The following is a 21,509-nucleotide window of genomic DNA, read 5'->3' as shown; positions in this document are numbered from 1 at the left end:
GTGAGCACATGCACTTTAGCACTGGTTAGCAGTGGTAAAGTGCCCATGTCCTCAGGCCAAAAAACACAGATCAGCAAAAGTGAGACAAGGCAGGCAAAAAGTTCAATGGAAGACCACCGTAAGACTGGTTGGTGTGATAGCCTTCCTAAGGTTGAGCGAATGCAGCCAAAAGTGGTGAGAAAAGAGGGGATGGGGAGAGGGTACTTTTGCAGGAAATTGTCTTGATGATCAGACTTTGGTCCAGTAGCATAATTTCACTTTTTGTCTCACATTGTAAGCTAAAAATGGTGATTTAAGCTGTCTAAGAATTCTGTCCTGGAATGTCAATGGCTTATGGCCTGCTAATGAGAGCTATAAAATACAAGCAGAGTTGTTGCTTATCTCCCCTGGGATTCTTTGACATCAGGCAACCCATCTTACGTTAGTTGAGTTGGAAAGATTGGCTAAATTGGGTTTAAAAATTATTGTATTCTCAACACAAGAAGCCCAAATTTGAGTGGTTCGTCTGTTGGTGAAAGATAATACTTGGGAATGTTTTAATCTCATGTGGTGATCAGGGTAAATGGTTTTTAGCCAGACTGATGAACAAACATCTTGCAATTTGCATCATCTATGATCCCACCATTGATGATCCCTCAGTATTTCAACAATTGTTGTTTGATCAGGGAGGGGCTTTATACCGTATGTTGAGATATTAATTTAATAATTTACCCCCAGCAAAGAATAAACCATTCTTTATATTTCCTCCTGAATATGATTATCATGCACTGCAGTCCAACACATTAAAGTTTCTCTTCCGCTGGACCTCTGGTAAAATTTCATTATGTATAAACCAGGGATCACATTTTATTCTTTGCCACGCAGTGCAGATTGTAGAGTAGATGTTTTCCTCATTCCAGAGAGTTTTGTTAGTTTGGTCTCTGTTAATATGCATTTATTAGTTATATTTGACCATATCTCTAATTGGACATGCAAATGGACTAAATGTTAGGAAATATTTGCTAGATTCAGAACATTGTTTATATGTTGATAATTCTGACAGATCTTTGGCTCAGTGATGCCAGCTCCACCAGTAATGATACTGTTTGCAAATGCTTGAATGTGACTATCTGGAGCTACTAATTGTAGGGGCAGAAAGGGTGAAATTTACCTTAAATAATTAAGGATGACTCATCTAAATTTAGAAATAAAACATTAGTTTGCAATTCACAATTGCTTATCAGAGGCAATTCAGGTAGAAATAAGTGATAATCTTTTTACGAATAAGTCTCTTCTCAGGAAGAAAGTTTGAAATAAATCACCCCATCAGATGTCTCGAAATCATCATGAAAGTATGAGTAAAATTCTGGCACTTAATATTAAAATATGGATTGAACAAAACAATTAAAGCTTTATAGATAGCTTGATGAAGAAATCTGAGATCAAAATGCTATTACCCCAACATTTTGGGATTACTATACTTCACTTTATAATAATGAAGAGCCATCAGGCACAGCTCATCATATTTAGCTAACATCAATCTCTACAAAGTAGCATACACTGAACATCAGATGCTGGAAACACCTGTGACTAAAGAAAATTTTGATAAAACAATCAACATTCTAACTCAGCGGTTCCCAATCTGTGGTCCGCAGACCCCCAGAGGTCTGTGACAGATTCACAGGCCGTCCGGAGGCCTGGCTAGGCAGGAAGGCACTTCACCAGCTAGGGTCTCTCGACAGAAACAGATGCATGTTTTTATATGCATTACTTTATTAGTGCAGCAGTTTTAAAAGCATTGCAAAGTTCCTTGTACATCTGGCAGCTTTTGGGCAAAAATAAAAGTGTCAAGATAACTCTTGTGATTAATGTTCCTGTTGGAGAGAGATGGAAGTTTTGTCTACTGGCAGTTTTGACTCATCTAAGGTAGCACAGGTGGTTAATTTACCTGCTGCAATGAACATGTATCATGCAAAGAACAGTATTTTATGTGATAATCATAATGGGTTGCTGCTTTTGGAACAGAGATACTTTTGTTACAGTTCTGTTCATAAGTTACAGTCATAATCTAGCTCAGTGAGCTATGAACTACCATCAGTGAGCTGCATGCAAATTGCATGGCACTAATTACAATGTCATGTTTTTTTCCTAATTTTTCATTAACCTCATGCTGCTAAAAAAGGTTTGCTTGCATAAAAATACATTCTTATTATTAAAGTCAGTGCTGACAATTGTGTTAAGTTCTGAATCCTGAGTTTGTGCTTCTCCAGACCAAGCACTCTTAGAAAATGCATACCGGTATGGATGACAAGTGAGTCCTAAACCTTGTAGTCCCCTGTAAAGTTCTCCAACACCCTACACTGGTATGCGAGGAGCAATAAAACAAATGAATTACATGGGGCAGGGAAACTATGTGGCGATAGGAGGCCCTTATGGGTTTACGTCCTTTCTCCACCACATATTTATGTGAAAAAGCTTCCTCAGATCTTATGTACCTAAAAAATAAAAATAAAAAATCACTTGAGAAATGTAAAATCTGACCTGAGGAGTAGTAAAAAGTTTCAAAATAAAACCAAACATTGGAAAGTTAGTCACTGAGATGCACTGCCAACCTTCCCATTAATTTATTTTTTATTTTTTGCACATTTTTTCAATTTAAAATAATTACATCTTTAGTAATTAGAGTATTTGTTTGGTATGTGAGTGTTGGTGTATTTTGGGGGAATTACTGTTTTAATGTTTGAAATTTTTATTTTACAAATTGCTTGGGGGTCCCCCTCTTCCAGTAGTGATTCAGTGGGGGTCCTCAGGAGTCCAGCAGTTGGGAACCATATTTCTAACTAATTGTTAGGCCCTTGGCCCAGATTGTATTCCCTCTAACTTTTATAAAGTCTTTTCCAATATTCTAGAACCATTCTTATTAGGAATATTTAATGTATTCAATTCAGGGACCTCACCATCATTGTCAGGGAAACAAACCCACATTGCAATATTTTTGAAGAAGGGTAAGGATCCAAATGTGTAAGGTTCATACAGGCCAGTTTCTCAATAGTGATAGTTGACTAGTTTCCCTATTTGCATATGGGTGCAGCAGAGCTGTGCCCTGCCTCTCTTCTATTTGCCTTATATCTCAACAATATTTGAAATATTTGAAACTAAATTCAGATATTACAGAATTGAAAGTAAGCCAAACAGATACTCAGTTAGTAGCATATGTAGATGATATTGAAATTTTCACCAACGAACTGATTAACACTATTGCAGGTACTAAGTATGAGACAAATAGATTTAGAGAAGTGAAATGCTACCATTTCAATCAAATTAAGATGCAAATCCTTTATAATCATAATCCTCAGAGCCAGAGCCCAGTACATCTCAAGGGCTACCTATTGAGGGGTTAAACTACCATTACAAACTCATTTTATAATTTTATATGGCAGTAAAAAAGAACCAAGGCAACTCACCTTCTTCAACTTCCCCTCTCTCTGGATCAATGGGCTCTTCCTTGTTTGAAAAATAACTGTTGTTGAACTTTTTTGTCAAGGTTTCCATAGATGTTTGGTTTCACCCACAATTAGTTATCACTGAAGATCAGTTGTAAAGATGTGTAATCCTATGGTGGTTGCTTTGATTCTTCTCATTTATCTGTTTATGCACATTTCATCCCTGATCACACAACGCTTCCAGATTTCTGAATTCAATAAATGCATTTCTCTTTGGCATAATCCACTACCAGAATATTTTACATGATACTTTTGTACCGTCTTGATTCTGCCCGAACTTCAACAAATTGATCAGTTAAATGATAGGTCTATATATTGATAATTTAACTCTTTCCCAACTTAAAGCTCTATCTTAAATAGTGAATTCTTCAAATACTTACAAATGTGTGAATATTTCATGCAGGCGCCACAGTTTAATTTAGGTCTTCAGTTTCCCCCACATACACATCCCTCAAATTCCAAAATGAAAAAGGGACTTATTAGCTGTCCTTTAACATTCTTTTAGAGAAATTACCAGCTAATTTATTCCATTTGGCTAGTAGATGGTTGGTGTGAACCAGAGACCGTGTTATGAAGGTAGAGATTATTAGGAGCATCAGTGTAGCACATCAAATGCCTAATGTTTCATTCTTGAAATCACAACACTATACGATGTTACAGAATATTTATTATACACAATAAAGACACCATTCTTCTGGTCTTCGGCAGGATTCACAATGTTTTGGCTGGTTTACCCAGATGCTGATATTATTCATGTTTTTATTAATTGCACCTTCATTCAAGATTTCTGAGTTTATTAATTTCATGAGCTGGGTAGGCTATTTAAATATCTAACTCAATCATCTATTAAGCTACTTTTGTTGGAGTACTCTACAAGTTTACCAACCAACTATAAAGGTATATTTTAGTTAATATATAATAATAATAACTGGAATTAGTACTGCAACATCTTGGCTAGAAAGTATACCAAACTGGGGTGCAGGAGGGGTTGTCACTGTAGTTTAGAGATTGCTAGCATACTGGAGAATCCTAAATGGTGTTATTTACGTGATGTCTGGATTAGTGGATGAATGCAAGCCTTATGCCATGAACATTCTTTAAGATTATTCGATTATAGGATTCTTAGAATAACGAAAATGAAATATTATTTTTCTTTGATCTGTTTCAATAACTGATGCATATATTTTCTTTATCGCTGCTGTTTATTCCAATTTATATATTTAACTATGTCATTATTCTGTATCATCTTTTTATAGATAAAAATAAAAATAAAAAGTGTTTCCTATTTTAAGAAAAATAAGTCAAGTTAGAAAAGATAGAAATGTGTTTTAAAAATAAGTCTACATGCGTAAATTTAATTTTTTTAATCAGTTGTAATAATAGACATTAAAATATTTTTCATAATGAATACTATATATGTTTAGATGTGCTAGACAACATGGAAGGACGTAGCAGTAAAACGTAAACAAAAGGAAAATTCTCTGTAACTGGATGTATGTTTTTTGTTGTCACAGGGGGCACAGCCGCTCGACAGGGAGGTTTTTTGGGCTGCATCCGTTCATTACGTGTGAATGGGCAGACGCTTGATCTTGAAGAGAGAGCTAGGATGACTTCCGGCGTAAAGCCAGGGTGTCCGGGACACTGCACTAGTTATGGCAAGCTCTGCCACAATGGCGGGAAATGTATCGAAAAGTACAACGGTTCGACTTGTGACTGCACCACCTCGGCGTATGAAGGAGCATTTTGTAAACAAGGTAAAATGCTGAATATTACCTGGTGTTTCCTTTAAAAAAAAAATACATTTATTGCCAATATTTGTACATACGCATTTTTTATTTATAGAAACAGTTGTAAAGTTGTGGAGTTGCTGACTACTACTGTTGGAAGTTTGATAAATAGTGGATAAAAGAGGGGCTGCATCTCAATACAGACTTGCTATTATGATTCGAAAATGCTTGAAGAATATATAGAAACATCCAGCTATTAATTAACAAAGGAGACTTTTCGTTTCTCGCTGTTCCATTGAGAAAAAATATAATTTTATCATTTATCATCCTTCACTTATCTTGTGAAATTAGTGAGATTTGTCTGACTTTCTCCATGTCCCTTTTGGCTCAAAATAAATAATAAAATTGCTCATCTAATTTAGAAAAAGAAGATTGAAATAATGTTTTCACTGCAAAAATATAACAACTGTATGGTAACTCTACCTGCTCCAGATTTACCAATGGAGATTAAACAAGGGCATGGATGCTAATGCCATAACCTTTGCCTATTCTTTGCTGTTTAATCAAACCTTGAACTTGGCAATATGACAGTAAATAACACCACCACACAGCCTTAATTAGATTATAGGCAAACAAGCATCCAGTGGAACATAACAAGAGTAAACACCTTATAGTTTGCTATACATAGTGGAATTCAATGAATGTATGGCATTTTTCTGCGTTTTTGAATGCCTGTCCCTGAATCATTCTTTATTGCAAATCCTTTCATTTGTTTTTCTGAAGTAAGCTCACTGTTCTCTCATTATGCTACCATACCAACACGCAACATCGATTTCTGGAATTTGGTTACCTCTAGCTTGTTTAGATAGCTGCAACCATATACTGCAGGATGCAAATAAAATACACTGCATGGAACAGTTCTGACCAGAGCAGGGGAAAAACTGCTATTGTATAGACATTGTCAGTTCTCACTTGGGATGGGTGACGTCATAAGACAAAAAAAAAAAAAATGAATGAACGTTAGGTGTATTGAGCAAAATATACTTGGCTTCTTGAAATGGTGTGTGAGGGTGCACTTGCCATCCAAAAGACAGGGGCCCAGATTTATGGGCTTTGTTGCACAGGGCTGTGCAGCAAGTTAACTTGCTGCTCTGCTCTGAGTCACAGGAAAAGGGCTGGAATGCGCTTTATTTATTCAATATTGCTCAATCCTGTTTTTCCTCCTGTCCATGGGGCAAGGGTGCCTGCGCTGAATGCAGAATTGTTTTTTCTGAGGAAGGGGCACCTTCTAGAACAAAAACAATCCTGAGAGGCTTTTTCCAAGGATAAATAAAGATATTTCTTCTTGTTACGCCTCGCCTGGGGAGGCATAGGAATTTGGTACATTCCCTGGTTTACCGGGGTTGGTAAATCTGGAAATTCATCAAAAACCATATGGGTTGCATGGGAACACCTATGCAACACCCATAGAATGCCTTCTTAGTGCAAAGTAAGGCAATGCAGCGATTTGCATTTGTTAGAAATTGGGTCTTTGGTTGGCAGGCAGGATACCCAGTGTCCAAGGAAAGACCCTCTTTCTAGTCAGGACAAAGGAGAAACACACCTGGGTAACCTTCAGTCACCCCCTTGGTAGCTTGGCACGAACAGGTAGGCTTAACTCAGAAGCAATGTGTAAAGAATTTGTACAAACACACACAATAATACAGTGAAAACACTACAAAATGGACACCACACCAGTTTAGAAAAATAGGTAATATTTATCTAAATCAAACCAGACCAAAACAACAAAAATCCAACATACACAAGTTAAAATATGATTTTTCAAAAGAATAACTTAGAAAACAATGGAAATGATGATTTTGCAAAATGTACCTGGTTTGCCTCTAAAATAAAGCTGCATGGGCGAGTGTGCATCTGAAAAGTAAGCAATGCTTCGATTCCTTCCTCGCAAGGAAGGCCGTGCATCGTTTCTCCTCGGGTGGGTCGGCAATGTGTCGGTTTTCTCCCTCGCAAGAGAGCTATGCATCGATTTTCGGATGGGGCATCTCGGATCTGTGCAGGGTCGGGATGACTTTGACGCCCAGGAATGATATGTGGAAAATCCAGACGCACGGTGTTATAAAACTGCGCTGTGTGAGGTTTGCGTCTTTATCAGCAGCCGTAAGTGGGTGTTATGCGTCGTTTCTCTAGCTGCGATGTGTCGATTCCTGAGCTGCGATACAGGTGGAGCCTCTATTTCAACGGCGGAGCCGGCAGCTCTTCGTTTTTCTTCAAAGTTGCAGATGGTGCGGCGAAAATTTCCTTGCACTGCAATCTGTGCTTGGTTTTTCAGCTCTTGTTATGCCAACTTCACCTTTCAATGGCTCAGGGAGTGGATAGACACCACTTGGCAGGGCAGGAGTCTCAGCAGAGAGTCCAGGTGCAGGCAGAGGAAGTTTTTGATGGCCCTGAGACTTCAAAACAGGAGGCAAGCTCAGTTCAAGCCCTTGGAGATTCTTCTCAAGCAGGAATGCACAACAAAGTTCATTCTTTGTCCCCTTTCACAGGCAAAAGCAACAACTGCAGGATAGCCCAACAAAGTGCAGTCACAGGCAGGGGCAGCACTTCTCTTCAGCTCTTCTCCTTGGCAGAAGTCCCTCTTGATCCCAGAAGAAATCATGAAGAAATCTAAAGTCTGGGATTTTGGATCCACTACTTATACCCCTTTCTGCCTTTTAAGTAGGCAAACTTCAAAGGAAAGTCTCTGTTTTTCACAGGATCCTGCCTTTCCCAGGCCAGGCCCCAGACACACATGGTGGGTTGGAGACTCCATTTGAGAGGGAAGGCACGGCCCATTCGGTGTAAGTGACCACTCCTCCCCCCACTCTAGAGGGGATTTACAAACAGCTCAACTGTCAGTTTGACCCAGACATGGAATCCACAAAGAGTCAGAGTCACAGAATTGTTTAAGCAGGGAAATGCCCATTTTCTAAAAGTGGCATTTATTTTCAAACTGACAATTAAAAAACAAAAACTTTACTGTTGGACCTGGCTTTTTGACAGGGTCATCCCCAAACTTTTTGCCTTCCTCCTTTTCTTTTTCTGACCTCATTTTTGCTGGTTTTTAGACTCTGCACACTTTACCACTGCTAACCAGTGCTAAAGTGCATATGCTCTCTCCCTTAAAACATGGTAACCTTGAATCATACCTGATTGGACTATTAATTTACTTATAAGTCCCTAGTAAGGTGCACTTTATGTGCATAGGGCTGGTAAATTAAATGCTACTAGTGGGCCAGCAGCACTGGTTGTGCCACCCACTTAAGTAGCCCCTTTTCCTTGTCTCAGGCCTGCCATTGCAAGGCCTGTGTGTGCAGTTTCACTGCCACCTCGACTTGGCATTTAAAAGTACTTGCCAAGCCTAGAACTCCCCTTTTTCTACATATAAGTCACCCTTAATGTGTGCCCTAGGTAACCCCTAGAGCAGGGTGCTGTGTAGGTAAAAGGCAGGACATGTACCTGTGTAGTTATATGTCCTGGTAGTGTAAAACTCCTAAATTAATTTTTACACTACTGTGAGGCCTGCTCCCTTCATAGGCTAACATTGGGGCTGCCCTCATACACTGTTGAAGAGGCAGCTGCTGATCTGAAAGGAGCAGGAAGGTCATATTTAGTATGGCCAGAATGGTAATACAAAATCCTGCTGACTGGTGAAGTCGGATTTAATATTACTATTCTAGAAATGTCACTTTTAGAAAGTGAGCATTTCTTTGCACTTAAATCCTTCTGTGCCTTACAATCCACGTCTGGCTGGGCTTGGTTGACAGCTCCTTGTGCATTCACTCAGACACACCCCAAACACAGGGTACTCAGCCTCACTTGCATACATCTGCATTTTGAATGGGTCTTCCTGGACTGGGAAGGTGGAGGGCCTGCTCTCACACAAAGGACTGCCACACCCCCTACTGGGACCCTGGCAGACAGGATTGAACTGAAAGGGGACCTGGTGCACTTCTTAGCCACTCTTTGAAGTCTCCCCCCACTTCAAAGGCACATTTGGGTATAAAACAGGGCCTCTGCCCTACCTCATCAGACACTTGCTGGAGAAGAAACCTGAACCAGAAACTACATCCTGCCAAGAAGAACTGCCTGGCTGCTCAAAGGACTCACCTGTCTGCTTTTCTACAAAGGACTGCTGCCTTGCTGTTGGCCTGCTGCCTTGCTGAACTCTTGTCTGGCTGTAAAAGTGCTCTCCAAGGGCTTGGATAGAGCTTGCCTCCTGTTCTCTGAAGTCTCAGGACCAAAAAGACTTCTCTCTTCCTCTTGGACGCTCTGTGCGCCGAAATTTTCGACGCACAGCTTGTTCCGCGGCAAGAAAAACGCCGCACACCGACGCTGATCGACGCGACACCTTCGGGACGACCAAAACTTTGACGCACGGCCTCGCAAGGACAACGCCGCCCGACTTCCCGGGAGAAATCGACGCAACGCCTGCCGTGAGATCGAAACTTTGACGCACGGCCTCGCAAGGACAACGCCGCCCGACTTCCCAGGAGAAATCGATGCGACACCTGCCGTGAGATCAAAACTTTGACGCATGGCCTCGCAAGGACAACGCCGCCCGACTCCCCAGGAGAAATCGACGCGACGCCTGCCGTGAGATCGAAACTTCGACGCGCAGCCGGAAAACAAGCAGGAAAATCCACGCACAGACCCGGGACATCTGTTACTCCCCGTGAACCACAGAAAGAGACTGTCCGCGCGCCGGAAAACGACACATGACTCCCAGCATGGAAAATGACAACGCAAGTCTGTGTGTGCTGAGGAGAAATCGACGCACACACCAGTTTTCCACGTACCTCTTCTCCTGTGACCCTCTGAGGAGATTGTCCACCAGAAACCAGGTACTTTGTGTTGGAAAGAGACTTTGTTTACTTTCTAAAGACTTAAGACACTTTATATCACTTTTCAGTGATATCTTTACAAATTCATTTTGCAACTTTGATCATTTTGACCTGAAGATACCCAGATAAATATTATATATTTTTCTAAGCACTGTGTGGTGTATTTTTGTGGTGGTATACTATGGTGTTGTATGATTTATTGCACAAATGCTTTACACATTGCCTTCTAAGTTAAGCCTGACTGCTCGTGCCAAGCTACCAGAGGGTGGGCACAGGCTGATTTTGGATTGTGTGTGACTTACCCTGACTAGAGTGAGGGTTCTTGCTTGGACAGAGGGCAACCTGACTGCCAACCAAAAACCCCATTTCTAACATTTACCAAAAGATGTATTTTTAAATTATGAGTTCAGAGACACCAAACTCCTCATTTCTATCTGCACCCAAAGGGAATCTGCTCTTAAATATGATTTAAAGGAAGCCCCATGTTAACCTATGGGAGAGATAGGCCATGCAACAGTGAAAACCAAATTTGGCAGTATTTCAATATTAGGATATGTACAACACACCAGTACTTGTCCCACCTTTAACATACACTGCACCCTGCCCATGGGGCTACCTAGGGCCTACCTTAGAGGTGACTTACATGTAGAAAAAGAGATGGTTTAGGCCTGGCAAGTGGGTACACTTGCCAAGTCGAATCAGAAGTTTAAAACTGCACACAGAGACACTGCAGTGGCAGGTCCGAGCCGTGTTTACAGGGCTACTCATGAGGGTGGCACAACCAGTCCGGCAGGCCCACTAGTAGCATTTGATTTACCTGTCCCAGGGCACCTCTTGTGCACCTTAGTAGGGACTTACTAGTAAATCAGATATGCCAATCATGAAAAAGCCAATTACCAATACAATTTTACACAGGAGCACTTGCACTTTAGCACTGGTCTGCAGTGGTAAAGTGCCCAGAGTACCAAACACAGCAAAAACAGAGTCCAGCACACAGCCAAAACATTGGAAGCAGAGGCAAAAAAGACAGACAAGACCACACCAAGGATGCCGGATCTAACAGCACTGCTTTGCCTTACTCCATATTTTTACACCCTTCAATGCTAAGCAAAGTGCCTTTGTGTGGCTTCAGAAATATGACTTAGTGGTTTGCGCCATGCTTGTACAATCAATCAATCAATCAATCAGTGAATTTATAAAGCGCGCTATGTACCCGACAGGGTTTCGAGGCGCTGGGGGTGGGGGGGGGTGCTGCTAGCGTTCGAAGAGCCATGTCTTGAGGAGTCTCCTGAAGGTGAGGAGGTCCTGGGTCTGGCGCAGTGAGGTGGGGAGAGAGTTCCAGGTCTTGGCGGCGAGGAAGGAGAAGGATCTGCCGCCAGAGGTCTTGCGCTGGATTCGGGGGACAATGGCAAGGGCGAGGTTGGCGGAGCGGAGTTGACGTGTGGGGACGTAGAAGTTGAGTCTGGTGTTTAGGTAGGTGGGTCCGGTGTTGTGTAGTGCCTTGTGTGCGTGGGTGAGGAGTTTGAAGGTGATTATTTTATCCACAGGGAGCCAGTGGAGGTCCTTCAGGTGGGGGGAGATGTGACATCGGCGGGGTATGTCGAGGATCAGGCGGGCGGATGCGTTCTGTATGTGTTGGAGTCGTTTGATGTCTTTCGTTGGGATGCCTGTGTAGAGTGCGTTGCCGTAGTCAAGTCTGCTACTGACGAGGGCTTGAGTTACCGTCTTCCTGGTTCCTGTTGGAATCCACTTGAAGATCCTGCGGAGCATGCGGAGGGTCTTGAAACAAGAAGAGGAGACGGCGTTGATCTGTTTGGACATGGTGAGGGCAGAGTCGAGGACGAAGCCGAGGTTTCGTGCGTGGCTGGCTGGGGTGGGTGGGGGTCCGAGGGCGGTGGGCCACCAGGAGTCGTTCCAGGCCGAGGGGGTGCGTCCGAGGATGAGGACTTCCGTTTTGTCGGAGTTGAGCTTCAGGCGGCTGTTGTTCATCCACTCGGCGATGGATTTTAGTCCCTCGTGGAGGTTGGTTTTGACGGTGAGCGGATCTTTGGTCAGGGAGAGGACGAGCTGGGTGTCGTCGGCGTAGGAGATGATGCTGAGGTTGTGATGACGGGCCAGTTGTGCAAGGGGGGCCATGTAGACGTTGAACAACGTTGGGCTAAGAGAGGAGCCTTGGGGGACGCCGCAGATGAGGTTGGTGGCTTTGGAGCGGAAGGGTGAGAGTCGGACTCTCTGGGTTCTGTCGGAGAGGAAGGATGAGATCCAGTTGAGGGCTTTGTCTTGGATGCCGGCTTCGTGGAGACGGGTTAGCAGGGTGCGGTGGCAGACTGTGTCGAAAGCAGCTGATAGGTCGAGGAGGATGAGGGCTGAGGTTTCGCCGTTGTCCATTTGTTGTCTGATGTCATCTGTGGCGGCGAGGAGTGCGGTCTCAGTGCTGTGGTTTCGTCTGAATCCAGATTATGAGGGGTCTAGGATGGAGTTGTCTTCTAGGAAGTGGGCGAGCTGTACGTTGACGATCTTCTCGATGACCTTCGCTGGAAAAGGGAGGAGAGAGATCGGTCGGAAGTTTTTGAGATCGTTGGGGTCAGCCTTGGGTTTCTTGAGGAGGGGTTGGATTTCTGCGTGCTTCCAGCTGTCCGGGAAGGTGGCGGTGTTGAAGGAGAGGTTGATGATCTTGCGGAGTTTGGTTGCGATGGTGGCGTCGGCTTTGTTGAAGACATGATGTGGGCACGGGTCCGTGGGAGATCCTGAGTGGATGGAATTTATGGTTGTTAGGGTTTCGGCATCGTCTACTTGGGTCCAGGTGGTGAGGCGGCAGGCGTGGGAGGAGTCGTCGGGGGTGGGGTCTGGCGGAGGTGCGGTGTTGAAGCTGTCGTGGATGGCTGCGATTTTCTGGTGGAAGAAGGTGGAGAGATCGTCGCAGAGTTTCTGGGAGGGAGGGACGTCGTTGACGTTGGCGTTAGGGTTGGAGAGTTCCTTCACGATGCAGAAGAGTTCTTTGCAGTCGTGGGCGTTGTTGTTGAGGCGTTCTGTGAAGTGGGCGCGCTTGGCGAGTTGGATCCGTTGGTGGTGTTCACGGTTGGCGTCCTTGAGGGTGGCAAGGTTGTCGGGTGTGCGCTCGAGGATCCATTTCTTCTTGAGTTTCTGGCAGGTGCGTTTGGAGGTGGTCAGTTCGTCTGTGAACCAGGCTGTTTTTTTCTTTTCTTGGTTGGCGGTGGGTTTCTTGAGTGGGGCTAAGGTGTTGGCGCAGTTGAGGATCCATTGATGGAGGTTGATGGCGGCGGTGCTCGGGTCGGTGGGTTCGGGTGGTGGGTATTTGGCGAGTGTGCTGGTCAGTTGGTCATCGGTGACTTTTCCCCAGCGGCGGTGAGGCGGTAGAGGGATGCGGTGGTGTTCGGTGTTTTTCTTGAAGGTGAAGTGGACGCAGTGATGGTCGGTCCAGTGGAGTTCGGAGGTGTGGCTGAAGGAGATGTGGTTGCTTGAGGTGAAGAGTGGGTTAAGCGTGTGTCCGGCGATGTGGGTGGGGGTGTTGACCAGTTGACGGAGTCCGAGGTTGAGGAGGTTGGTGGTCAGTGATGCGGTGTTGGCGTCGTTGTTGTTTTCCAGGTGGAAGTTAAGATCTCCCAGGAGGATGTAGTCTGGAGAGGCGAGGGCGTGGGTGCTTGCGAGGTCGGAGACGGTGTCACTGAAGGGGGCTCTTGGTCCTGGAGGGCGGTATATGAGGGTTCCTCTGAGGGTAGTGTTGGGGTCCGTGTGAATCTGGAAGTGGAGGTGTTCGGCTGTCTTGAGGGTGTCGTCCGTGTGGGTGTGGATCTTGAGGGTAGATTTGCGGGCGCTGGCTATCCCTCCGCCGATTCCGTTGGTGCGATCTCTTCTGGTGATCTTGTATCCGTCAGGTATGGCGATGGCGATGTCAGGGGCCGAAGAGTCGTTCCACCAGGTTTCAGTCAGGAAGGCCACGTCTGGGGTGGTGGTGTCGAGCAAGTCCCAGAGATCGATGGCGTGTTTTCTTGCGGAGCGTGTGTTGAGGAGGATGCAGTGCAGGTGGTTTGTGTTGGTTGTTGCTGGCTTTGTTGTTCTGTTGCAGGAGAAGTAGCAGGAGCTGCAGGAAAAAGGTCCTTTGGTGTGCTTCGGGGTGGCCAGGAAGCACTCTGTGGAGGGGCCAGGGTTGAGGGCGAGGAGTTCGCGGGCCGAGTAACGGAAGCAGGAGGTGCGGGGGGCGTGAGGGCCAGGGGGGGTGGCGGTGGGCGCGGTCCAGGCGCGGACGGGCGCAGACGGGCGCAGACGGGCTTGCCTCTGACGCGCCTCCGGCGCGCCAGCAGCGCTCCAGCTGCGCGCAGACGCGCAGCGCCAGCCATTAAGAAGGGAGGGGGGAGGGAGGAGCAGCTGGGAGGCGGGAGGCGGGAGGCGGGAGGGAGCGGCGAATGGGGGCGCGAGGGGGGCGGGCCGCAGGGAGGCAGCGGCAGGGAGCGGAGAGCAAGGGAGAGCGCACAAGGGGCAAAAACACGAAAAACAAGGCAAAAAAGTCGGGCACAATTTTAACAAACAGTCACAATTTGAAAACAATCGGAGAAATACACTAATGGCACAGTCTAACAATCGGGGAGACAGCAATCAGAGGGGCACAACGGGGGCAGAAGCGCAGAAGGCGAGGCGCTTGAAAAACAGTAAAACGCACTACAGGGCGGCGAAAAGAGGCATAATCAGAAGGGGCACGGCGGGGGCAGAAGCGCAAGAGACAAGGCGCTTGAAAAAACAGTAAAACGCACTACAGGGCGGCGAAAAGTGGCACAATCAGAAGGGGCACTGCGGGGGCAGAAGCGCAAGAGGCAAGGCGCTGAAAATGGAAAAACACTTACAGGACGGCGGAAAAAAACGGCACACGGGTCAAGTGAAGCCTCGAACACGCTAGCAGCAGCGTGGGCGGGGGTCAGAGGCAGGAGACAGCAGGTTGGTGCTGCGGACGTGGGGGGCGAGCTCAGGACCTAAAACAGGTCAGAGGTCGCTCACTCGCGACGCGCAGCGCCAGCCATTAAGAAGGGAGGGGGGAGGGAGGAGCAGCTGGGAGGCGGGAGGCGGGAGGGAGCGGCGAATGGGGGCGCGAGGGGGGCGGGGCCGCAGGGAGGCAGCGGCAGGGAGCGGAGAGCAAGGGGGAGCGCACAAGGGGCGAAAACACGAAAAACAAGGCAAAAAAGTCGGGCACAATTTTAACAAACAGTCACAATTTGAAAACAATCGGAGAAATACACTAATGGCACAGTCTAACAATCGGGGAGACAGCAATCAGAGGGGCACCACGGGGGCAGAAACGCAGGAGGCGAGGCGCTTGAAAAACAGTAAAACGCACTACAGGGGGGCGAAAAGAGGCACAATCAGAAGGGGCACGGCGGGGGCAGAAGCGGAAGAGACAAGGTGCTTGAAAAAACAGTAAAACGCACTACAGGGCGGTGAAAAGTGGCACAATAAGAAGGGGCACGGCGGGGGCAGAAGCGCAAGAGACAAGGCGCTTGAAAAAACAGTAAAACGCACTACAGGGCGGCGAAAAGTGGCACAATCAGAAGGGGCACGGCGGGGGCAGAAGCGCAAGAGGCAAGGCGCTGAAAATGGAAAAACACTTACAGGACGGCGCAAAAAACAGCACACGGGTCAAGTGAAGCCTCGAACACGCTAGCAGCAGCGTGGGCGGGGGTCAGAGGCAGGAGACAGCAGGTTGGTGCTGCGGACGTGGGGGGCGAGCTCAGGACCTAAAACAGGTCAGAGGTCGCTCAATCGCGACGCGCAGCGCCAGCCATTAAGAAGGGAGGGGGGAGGGAGGAGCAGCTGGGAGGCGGGAGGGAACGGCGAATGGGGGCGCGAGGGGGGCGGGCCACAGGGAGGCAGCGGCAGGGAGCGGAGAGCAAGGGGGAGCGCACAAGGGGCGAAAACACGAAAAACAAGGCAAAAAAGTCGGGCACAATTTTAACAAACAGTCACAATTTGAAAACAATCGGAGAAGTACACTAATGGCACAGTCTAACAATCGGGGAGACAGCAATCAGAGGGGCACAACGGGGGCAGAAGCGCAGGAGGCGAGGCGCTTGAAAAACAGTAAAACGCACTACAGGGCAGCGAAAAGAGGCACAATCAGAAGGGGCACGGCGGGGGCAGAAGCGCAAGAGACAAGGCGCTTGAAAAAATAGTAAAACGCACTACAGGGCGGCGAAAAGTGGCACAATCAGAAGGGGCACGGCGGGGGCAGAAGCGCAAGAGGCAAGGCGCTGAAAATGGAAAAACACTTACAGGACGGCGGAAAAAAACGGCACACGGGTCAAGTGAAGCCTCGAACACGCTAGCAGCAGCGTGGGCGGGGGTCAGAGGCAGGAGACAGCAGGTTGGTGCTGCGGACGTGGGGGGCGAGCTCAGGACCTAAAACAGGTCAGAGGTCGCTCACTCGCGACGCGCAGCGCCAGCCATTAAGAAGGGAGGGGGGAGGGAGGAGCAGCTGGGAGGCGGGAGGCGGGAGGGAGCGGCGAATGGGGGCGCGAGGGGGGCGGGGCCGCAGGGAGGCAGCGGCAGGGAGCGGAGAGCAAGGGGGAGCGCACAAGGGGCGAAAACACGAAAAACAAGGCAAAAAAGTCGAGCACAATTTTAACAAACAGTCACAATTTGAAAACAATAGGAGAAATACACTAATGGCACAGTCTAACAATCGGGGAGACAGCAATCAGAGGGGCACAACGGGGGCAGAAGCGCAGAAGGCGAGGCGCTTGAAAAACAGTAAAACGCACTACAGGGCGGTGAAAAGTGGCACAATCAGAAGGGGCACGACGGGGGCAGAAGCGCAAGAGACAAGGCGCTTGAAAAAACAGTAAAACGCACTACAGGGTGGCGAAAAGTGGCACAATCAGAAGGGGCACGGCGGGGGCAGAAGCGCAAGAGGCAAGGCGCTGAAAATGGAAAAACACTTACAGGACGGCGCAAAAAACAGCACACGGGTCAAGTGAAGCCTCGAACACGCTAGCAGCAGCGTGGGCGGGGGTCAGAGGCAGGTGACAGCAGGTTGGTGCTGCGGACGTGGGGGGCGAGCTCAGGACCTAAAACAGGTCAGAGGTCGCTCAATCGCGACGCGCAGCGCCAGCCATTAAGAAGGGAGGGGGGAGGGAGGAGCAGCTGGGAGGCGGGAGGCGGGAGGGAGCGGCGAATGGGGGCGCGAGGGGGGCGGGCCACAGGGAGGCAGCGGCAGGGAGCGGAGAGCAAGGGGGAGCGCACAAGGGGCGAAAACACGAAAAACAAGGCAAAAAAGTCGGGCACAATTTTAACAAACAGTCACAATTTGAAAACAATCGGAGAAGTACACTAATGGCACAGTCTAACAATCGGGGAGACAGCAATCAGAGGGGCACAACGGGGGCAGAAGCGCAGGAGGCGAGGCGCTTGAAAAACAGTAAAACGCACTACAGGGCAGCGAAAAGAGGCACAATCAGAAGGGGCACGGCGGGGGCAGAAGCGCAAGAGACAAGGCGCTTGAAAAAATAGTCAAACGCACTACAGGGCGGCGAAAAGTGGCACAATCAGAAGGGTCACGGCCGGGGCAGAAGCGCAAGAGGCAAGGCGCTGAAAATGGAAAAACACTTACAGGACGGCGGAAAAAAACAGCACACGGGTCAAGTGAAGCCTCGAACACGCTAGCAGCAGCGTGGGCGGGGGTCAGAGGCAGGAGACAGCAGGTTGGTGCTGCGGACGTGGGGGGCGAGCTCAGGACCTAAAACAGGTCAGAGGTCGCTCACTCGCGACACGCAGCGCCAGCCATTAAGAAGGGAGGGGGGAGGGAGGAGCAGCTGGGAGGCGGGAGGCGGGAGGGAGCGGCGAATGGGGGCGCGAGGGGGGCGGGGCCGCAGGGAGGCAGCGGCAGGGAGCGGAGAGCAAGGGGGAGCGCACAATGGCGAAAACACGAAAAACAAGGCAAAAAAGTCGGGCACAATTTTAACAAACAGTCACAATTTGAAAACAATCGGAGAAATACACTAATGGCACAGTCTAACAATCGGGGAGACAGCAATCAGAGGGGCACAACGGGGGCAGAAGCGCAGGAGGCGAGGCGCTTGAAAAACAGTAAAACGCACTACAGGGCGGCGAAAAGAGGCACAATCAGAAGGGGCACGGCGGGGGCAGAAGCGCAAGAGACAAGGTGCTTGAAAAAACAGTAAAACGCACTACAGGGCGGTGAAAAGTGGCACAATCAGAAGGGGCACGGCGGGGGCAGAAGCGCAAGAGACAAGGCGCTTGAAAAAACAGTAAAACGCACTACAGGGCGGCGAAAAGTGGCACAATCAGAAGGGGCACGGCGGGTGCAGAAGCGCAAGAGGCAAGGCGCTGAAAATGGAAAAACACTTACAGGACGGCGGAAAAAACGGCACACGGGTCAAGTGAAGCCTCGAACACGCTAGCAGCAGCATGGGCGGGGGTCAGAGGCAGGAGACAGCAGGTTGGTGCTGCGGACGTGGGGGGCGAGCTCAGGACCTAAAACAGGTCAGAGGTCGCTCAATCGCGATGCGCAGCGCCAGCCATTAAGAAGGGAGGGGGGAGGGAGGAGCAGCTGGGAGGCGGGAGGCGGGAGGGAGCGGCGAATGGGGGAGCGAGGGGGGCGGGGCCACAGGGAGGCAGCAGCAGGGAGCGGAGAGCAAGGGGGAGCGCATAAGGGGCAAAAACACGAAAAACAAGGCAAAAAAGTCGGGCACAATTTTAACAAACAGTCACAATTAGAAAACAATCGGAGAAATACACTAATGGCACAGTCTAACAATCGGGGAGACAGCAATCAGAGGGGCACAAGGGGGGCAGAAGCACAGGAGGCGAGGCGCTTGAAAAACAGTAAAACGCACTACAGGGCGGCGAAAAGAGGCACAATCAGAAGGGGCACGGCGGGGGCAGAAGCGCAAGAGACAAGGCGCTTGAAAAAACAGTAAAACGCACTACAGGGCGGTGAAAAGTGGCACAATCAGAAGGGGCACGGCGGGGGCAGAAGCGCAAGAGACAAGGCGCTTGAAAAAACAGTAAAACGCACTACAGGGCGGCGAAAAGTGGCACAATCAGAAGGGGCACGGCGGGGGCAGAAGCGCAAGAGGCAAGGCGCTGAAAATGGAAAAACACTTACAGGACGGCCGAAAAAACAGCACACGGGTCAAGTGAAGCCTCGAACACGCTAGCAGCAGCGTGGGCGGGGGTCAGAGGCAGGAGACAGCAGGTTGGTGGTGCGGACGTGGGGGGCGAGCTCAGGACCTAAAACAGGTCAGAGGTCGCTCAATCGCGATGCGCAGCGCCAGCCATTAAGAAGGGAGGGGGGAGGGAGGAGCAGCTGGGAGGCGGGAGGCGGGAGGGAGCGGCGAATGGGGGCACGAGGGGGGCGGGGCCACAGGGAGGCAGCGGCAGGGAGCGGAGAGCAAGGGGGAGCGCACAAGGGGCAAAAACACGAAAAACAAGGCAAAAAAGTCGGGCACAATTTTAACAAACAGTCACAATTTGAAAACAATCGGAGAAATACATTAATGGCACAGTCTAACAATCGGGGAGACAGCAATCAGAGGGGCACAACGGGGGCAGAAGCGCAGGAGGCGAGGCGCTTGAAAAACAGTAAAACGCACTACAGGGCAGCGAAAAGAGGCACAATCAGAAGGGGCACGGCGGGGGCAGAAGCGCAAGAGACAAGGCGCTTGAAAAAACAGTAAAACGCACTACAGGGCGGCGAAAAGTGGCACAATCAGAAGGGGCACGGCGGGGGCAGAAGCGCAAGAGGCAAGGCGCTGAAAATGTAAAAACACTTACAGGACGGTGGAAAAAACGGCACACGGGTCAAGTGAAGCCTCGAACACGCTAGCAGCAGCGTGGGCGGGGGTCAGAGGCAGGAGACAGCAGGTTGGTGCTGCGGACGTGGGGGGCGAGCTCAGGACCTAAAACAGGTCAGAGGTCGCTCACTCGCGACGCGCAGCGCCAGCCATTAAGAAGGGAGGGGGGAGGGAGGAGCAGCTGGGAGGCGGGAGGCGGGAGGCGGGAGGGAGCGGCGAATGGGGGCGCGAGGGGGGCGGGGCCGCAGGGAGGCAGCGGCAGGGAGCGGAGAGCAAGGGGGAGCGCACAAGGGGCGAAAACACGAAAAACAAGGCAAAAAAGTCGGGCACAATTTTAACAAACAGTCACAATTTGAAAACAATCGGAGAAATACACTAATGGCACAGTCTAACAATCGGGGAGACAGCAATCAGAGGGGCACAACGGGGGCAGAAACGCAGGAGGCGAGGCGCTTGAAAAACAGTAAAACGCACTACAGGGCGGCGAAAAGAGGCACAATCAGAAGGGGCACGGCGGGGGCAGAAGCGGAAGAGACAAGGTGCTTGAAAAAACAGTAAAACGCACTACAGGGCGGTGAAAAGTGGCACAATCAGAAGGGGCACGGCGGGGGCAGAAGCGCAAGAGACAAGGCGCTTGAAAAAACAGTAAAACGCACTACAGGGCGGCGAAAAGTGGCACAATCAGAAGGGGCACGGCGGGGGCAGAAGCGCAAGAGGCAAGGCGCTGAAAATGGAAAAACACTTACAGGACGGCGCAAAAAACAGCACACGGGTCAAGTGAAGCCTCGAACACGCTAGCAGCAGCGTGGGCGGGGGTCAGAGGCAGGAGACAGCAGGTTGGTGCTGCGGACGTGGGGGGCGAGCTCAGGACCTAAAACAGGTCAGAGGTCGCTCAATCGCGACGCGCAGCGCCAGCCATTAAGAAGGGAGGGGGGAGGGAGGAGCAGCTGGGAGGCGGGAGGCGGGAGGGAGCGGCGAATGGGGGCGCGAGGGGGGCGGGCCACAGGGAGGCAGCGGCAGGGAGCGGAGAGCAAGGGGGAGCGCACAAGGGGCGAAAACACGAAAAACAAGGCAAAAAAGTCGGGCACAATTTTAACAAACAGTCACAATTTGAAAACAATCGGAGAAGTACACTAATGGCACAGTCTAACAATCGGGGAGACAGCAATCAGAGGGGCACAACGGGGGCAGAAGCGCAGGAGGCGAGGCGCTTGAAAAACAGTAAAACGCACTACAGGGCAGCGAAAAGAGGCACAATCAGAAGGGGCACGGCGGGGGCAGAAGCGCAAGAGACAAGGCGCTTGAAAAAATAGTCAAACGCACTACAGGGCGGCGAAAAGTGGCACAATCAGAAGGGGCACGGCGGGGGCAGAAGCGCAAGAGGCAAGGCGCTGAAAATGGAAAAACACTTACAGGACGGCGGAAAAAACGGCACACGGGTCAAGTGAAGCCTCGAACACGCTAGCAGCAGCGTGGGCGGGGGTCAGAGGCAGGAGACAGCAGGTTGGTGCTGCGGACGTGGGGGGCGAGCTCAGGACCTAAAACAGGTCAGAGGTCGCTCACTCGCGACACGCAGCGCCAGCCATTAAGAAGGGA

The 21,509-nt window shown here is 49.2% G+C and overlaps 1 protein-coding gene across 2 annotated transcripts in view; it reads left to right on the top strand.

The window, feature by feature from the left end:
* Positions 1 to 21,509, top strand: part of LOC138285083 (contactin-associated protein-like 5) — a 1,227,365-nt gene that overhangs the window by 1,013,159 nt on the left and 192,697 nt on the right. For both annotated transcript variants that reach the window (XM_069224601.1, XM_069224602.1), the window contains exon 18: positions 4,997 to 5,236. In XM_069224601.1, the coding sequence (XP_069080702.1) occupies positions 4,997 to 5,236 (240 nt within the window). The remainder of the gene's footprint in view (positions 1 to 4,996; positions 5,237 to 21,509) is intronic.

The sequence above is a fragment of the Pleurodeles waltl genome, chromosome 3_1 (assembly GCF_031143425.1).
Source record: "Pleurodeles waltl isolate 20211129_DDA chromosome 3_1, aPleWal1.hap1.20221129, whole genome shotgun sequence".
Taxonomy (NCBI): domain Eukaryota; kingdom Metazoa; phylum Chordata; class Amphibia; order Caudata; family Salamandridae; genus Pleurodeles; species Pleurodeles waltl.
Note: the sequence above shows the minus strand (reverse complement) of the source record. Positions and strands in the feature narration are given on the sequence as shown.